Source organism: Echinops telfairi, unplaced genomic scaffold (assembly GCF_000313985.2).
Source record: "Echinops telfairi isolate 266 unplaced genomic scaffold, ASM31398v2 ScPeMD7_7469;HRSCAF=8507_0, whole genome shotgun sequence".
Classification (NCBI taxonomy): domain Eukaryota; kingdom Metazoa; phylum Chordata; class Mammalia; order Afrosoricida; family Tenrecidae; genus Echinops; species Echinops telfairi.
In genome coordinates, this window is record NW_022111372.1 from 95202939 (window position 1) to 95208754 (window position 5816).

Here is a 5816-nt window from a genome sequence, read left to right on the forward strand (position 1 = left end):
GAAGGTCCCCGCGGCCTTTGGACGCCACGCGGAACAGGCGCGGCACCAGCTCCGCCAGCTCCAGTCCCAGGTCCTGCGCGATGCGGCCCACGAAGGTGCCGTGCTTGGCCTCCTCGGGGACGGAGTAGTGGAGCTGCCCGCTGCCCGCCTCCCAAGCTGCGATGATCATATAAAACAACAATAGAAGCCTGGCTCCTGGGTCGCCTACATCCAGACACACCATTTCAATTCTTTCTGCTTTCTGCCAATAATCCGGACTTGTCTAAAAATTCAGAAAAATCTTCTTACCCCGTTCATTCTGATGTACTCCCCATTGTTCAACATCCGGAAAGTGAAAGGGAGTGGATCGTCTTTCCAATGCGTAAAAAAAATATGACTTTTTCTTCAATATGAGAAGTTTCTTGGCCAAGGGCGACATCATCTGGCCCAAATAGTAAGTTCAAATTACAACATTGACTCCATACCATTAAAATGCAGTGTTTTATTCCAACCTCTGAGTTTTCCCCCTTTATTGTAAAGGATAGGACAATATTTCTCAGGTTTGCTGAAGATATTGGTAAGGGGCTGCTTTTGAAATTTTAATGAGACCACAATTGTGATCTTGTGTTTGGAGAAATTTTTTATATTTGTGAATTTAAAATAAGGTAGAAACCAAGATGACAATAAAGTAAATTATTTAATAATCCTAATTTTGAGGTCCTTTGTATTAGAGTTCATAAAACTGCCAGTATTTCCTAGATTAACATTCAGGGAAATTTTCTTGTGTACAGTGACTCTAGATCAAAACAAGTTAGTAATGAAAGAGAAATTTAGAAATGTTATTTTTCAGGGAGGGAAGGAATCTATGTAACTAATTCAGATACATTTCCTAAACAAACAAACCAATTAAAGATGTTGGAATCTTTGAAGGAGTAAGAATTTTAATAAGTAAAAATTTGTGAGAAACAAATACTTAAAAATGTAAAAATATATGTGTGTATGTATAATTCTGTTCCAGGAGCCAGTAAAATTCCTATATCGATATCTGCTTACACTTTTCACCCTTTTTTAAACCTTATGTTTTATTAGTATCAGCCAGTTTTTACAATTGCAATACAACTTCGATTTCTTTGGTTGTAATGTTACTTCATTCAATACATTTGGTGTGTATCTGTGATACTTAGTATGTCTTTAATCAAGGCTGTGATGTTTTATCTTTTTTAGTTCTACTTAGAGATATTTTCTTATGAGTTCTACTCGCATATTCCCAATTTATAGTAAAATAATTTCTTCACAATTCTATATTTCCCATGTTGTATCTGCTGAAATGAAATTTGCAATGATTTCAGTTTTTTATTGAGTCTTCTTGTCCATTCTTATTTCATTCACCATTCGCTTAACCCTTACAGTCATATAACTGCAAAAACACCCACTTTGTTCACTGCCATCAACTCAGTACACACTTTACATTTTTAAAAATAGCTTTCCAATGGCTTTTGAAGAGAGTAAAAAGTTCTTAGTCTAATATCAAGCTTAGCCAAGAGAATTTCTCATTGTTTCCCTACGTTATCTCATATTTTTCCCCGCTTTAACCAAAGTGGACTATTCCTTGTTTCTAGGCATATTTGGGATTTTGCATATACTCATACTTACTTAAGTTGCTATTTCACCATGAATACCTATTGTTCTCAATATTACTCCACTTAAAAACCTCTAGAAATATGCTTGTTGAAGGGATCTCTCAACAAGGGAATATAGGGAAATATTTCCCTGCAAGTCCAATAACGTTATGGTTTACCTTTCTTGTACCTTTTATACTATTCTGCCTTTTTTTTGAGTCATTTTTATGCATGACACATATTTCTTAAACGTCTTGAAGTTAGGGATTTGCTAATGTGATGATTCCTGACACATCCCCAAACCCTTGGAAGTCCACCTAAAACCGATTTTAAAACTTTACTTGAGTGTTGGCAATGATTCTTCCCTACTTCCAATTTTAAAATTAGAGACGGGTATCACTACCTGCAGCAGTGGCACTCCGTACAGATTAGCACACAACTGTAATACTTCGTTGATTTTTAAATCAACAACACTCTTTATTGTGTGCATGCATTTTTAGGGGGAAACAGAAAACACTGTTAATGACTTCCTACATTTCAGGAATGGAAAATGCATACACATAAAGCCACACCCCAAGCCTCCTCCCTTGGGAGACCTTGGGTGACTTTCAGGCCTTGGAGTATTCCAGTTTAAAGTTGTCTGATTTTTCTGGAAAAGGATGGCCAACATGAAAAGTTTAAAACACCTTTAGAAAAACCTTGAGGATATGGTAGCATACATGGTTTTGTTTCTTGAGACCAAAAAGCTATCCCATTGCTAAAATCATCATTTGAACTTCAGCTTGGAAAAAATGAGTTTTGATTAGTTTTTAAATCTAACACATGGCATTCAAAATCTTTGAGATATATAGGATCCATTCTGTAATCATTGTCACCCTGTGAATAACAAAACTTTACATAAAATAAAACAATCTAATGATACCTTTCTGAGATCTTAGATTTCCTTTTTCCCCTTCAGGGTAAAACAGCTAAATCTTATTAGACTTTTACTATTTGCCAATCCTAGTTATAAGCACCTTGGACGTAAATATGAAAGTAACTACCAATGGTAGGTCCTGCTGTTTATCATCCCAAATTTACAGGTGAGATACTGAGAAATGACACATTAAACAATCTATCTAGTTTAAAATTCTATTTAAATACATAAAATATTACGGGTCAAATTTAATCAAGGGAGGATGACTTCAGAACTCACAACATGTAACTACTTCTATGCTGTCTTTGTGAATAGGAAAAATCAGGAAAACAGTGAATATTTAAGATCATTACCCAGAACAGTGAAAAACACTAATACACAAGAAATAGGTTCAGACTAACTTGATGAAAATAATCCTAATGAAATCCAAAGATCATATAAGACAAGACTTCCTTAGCTGACCCATGGCCCTACAGGGGGGACAACACTGGAGACTCAGTGTCTGGATTAGCCAGGTCTGACCCAGGGACACCTAGGCAAAACACTAAAGGCTGCGGCAGAGCAAGGGGAGAGGGGAGCAGAGCAGTGAGCTCCCTAGGGAGTGCAGAGGATAGATTTTGGGGCCACAGCATGACACCCCATCATACTTGACTGTAGGACACGCCTAGATGTCAAAAATCAGACCTTGATCTATTTATAGGTTTTTCTTTTTAAATTTTTTTCTTTTAATTTTTAATTAACTTATTCTTTTCTGTGTCATTGGTTTTCTTTTTTGTTGTCATTGCTGTGTTCTATTTTGTTGCTTTGTCTTGCTGTGCCTTGTTTTTGGGTGCACATTATTATCTCTGCAGATCTATCTAGATAAGATAGGCTGGATGAAGAGTCTGGAGGAGAAAACAATAGGGCTAATGGTTCTGGGGTGACATGGGAGAGGGAGAGGCAGGGAAAGGAAGTGGTGTTGACTAATCCAAGGACAAGGGAGTAACAAGTGATCCAAAGTTAGTGGCAAAGATGGTGTGAGAGGCCTGGTAGGGGTTCAGCAAGGGCAATACAACCGAGAGAAATTACTGAAACCCCAAATGAAGGCTGAGCATGATAGTGGAACAAGAGGAAAGTAAAAGGAAATAGAGGAAAGAACTAGGAGGCCAAGGGTATATATGGAGGTCTAAATAAAGGCATGTACATATGCAAATATATTTATATAGGATGGTGGGGAAATAGATCTATGTATACATATTTACAGGTTCAGTATTAAGGCAGCAGATGGACATTGGACCTCCACTCAAGTACTTACTCAATGCAAGAACACTTTGTTCTAATAAATTGGCATTCCATAATGCATACTTTCCCCAAAAGATCACTGAAGACATATATGTGTATAAGCAAATGTGGTGAGGAAAGGTGATGGTGCCCAGCTATCAAAAGATACAGTGTCTGGGGTCTTAAAGGCTTGCAGATAAACAAGCAGCCATCTAGCTCAGAAGCAACAAAGCCCACATGGAAGAAGTACACCAGCCTGTGTGACCACGAGGTGCCAAAGGGTTCAAGTATCAGGCATCAAAGAAAGAAAAATTATATCATTGTAAATGAGGGTGAGTGCAGAGTGGAGACCCAAAGCCCATCTGTAGGCAACTGGACATCCCCTTACAGAGGGGTCATGGGGAGACGACAAGCCAGTCAGGGTGCAGGGTAGCAACGATGAAACATACAACTTTCCTCTAGTTCTCAAATGCTTCCTTCCCCCACTATCATGATCTCAATTCTACCTTTCAAATCTGGCTAGACCAGAGGATGTACACTGGTACAGATAGCAACTGGAAACACAGGGAATCCAGGATGTGTGATCCCTTCAGGACCAGTGGTGAGAGTGGTGATACCAGGAGGATGGGGTACAAATGGGAAACGGGTACAAGGATCTACATGTAACCCCTTCCCTGAGGAATGGACAACAGAAAACTGGGTGAAGGGAGATGTCGGATAGTGTAAGATATGACAAAATAATAATAATTTATAAATTATCAAGGGTCCATGAGGGAGTAGGGAGCGGGGAGGAAGGGAGAAAAATGAGGAGCTGATATCAAGGGCTCAAATAGAAAGCAAATGTTTTGACAATGGTGATGGCAACAACTGTATAAATGTGCTTGACACAATGGATGTTTGTATGGATTGTGATAAGAATTCTACGATCCCCCAATAAAATAATTTTTTTAAAGAAATCCAAAGATATGAGTTAGGATCTCAGAGTAAAACAGACTGTAAGTGAATTTACTTTTTCCAAGTCTAGATTCTCTTGAATTACTATTTCTCTAGTATTTGGATCTATCAAACTGGGCAGCATCAATGGGTAAAATAAGGCATAAACTCTTCCCACTCACTTCATTCTTTATGACAATTATTCTTCTCTCCTTTATCCCTAAATGCATTTACAAAGCAACAATAAGTGAACACTGGTGTCTCTCACTGAGTGTTGGTGGTGTGCCCGGTTAGGACTGGGCTACTAACTACAGGGTGAGCAGTTTGAAACCACCACTCAGTTGGAGGGAACACATGAGGCTTTCTACTACCACATAGATCTACAGATTCAGAAACCCATAGGGGCACTTTTACTCTATTTTCTAGGGTCCATATGCCATAGAATCCTCTTGATGGCAGTAAGTTTAATTGCTCTCCGGGTTTTATTCAGGGGTAGGTTTAGGTGGGGTCCTTTAAGACCAGGAGAACAAAAAAAATTTTTTTCAGAACAAAATGAGATAGGCCGAATTTTTATACAACACTGATACATTGAAACGTGTAAGCTAAAAAAATTGATTCACAGATGAAACTCGGAAAGAGGAAATTATAATGAAGTGTTGAAATGTCAACATATTAAAAGATGATTATATACAAAATAATTCTCCTAATTTTAAGATGCAAAGAAATTAGTTTAAATTATCACAAACAAAAATATTTCTAGCTCTGACAGGCAAACATATAACATAAATATACGTTATTCAAGGAAAGTATGAGATTGAAGACAAAAGCAATTCTGTGTATAATGTGCATTATAGACTGAATTAAATTACGTTATATATAACATTGCGATGAGATTTAATAATGACTAAACTAAACCTGAAAGATATAAAAACTTCAAAATTATTCCAAAATTTTTTAAATAAGAAAAAATAGACGTTAAAAAAAGGGAATGTGAAAACCGATACTGGACATTGTTAATTATGAAAATTTAGACTTACTTTGACGGAATGATTCTCCTTTAAATCCTGATGTTCACCCACATCTGCTGCTACTGGGCAGGGCGGGAGGCT

At 37.5% G+C, this 5816-nt stretch overlaps 1 protein-coding gene across 1 annotated transcript in view; it reads right to left on the minus strand.

Annotated features, from left to right (window-relative positions):
• The window catches only part of LOC101650378 (protocadherin alpha-4-like), a 24086-nt gene that overhangs the window by 2929 nt on the left and 15341 nt on the right, over nt 1-5816 (minus strand). Inside the window, exon 5 of the mRNA XM_045284740.1 lies at nt 47-262. Coding sequence (XP_045140675.1) covers nt 47-262 — 216 coding nt within the window. The remainder of the gene's footprint in view (nt 1-46; nt 263-5816) is intronic.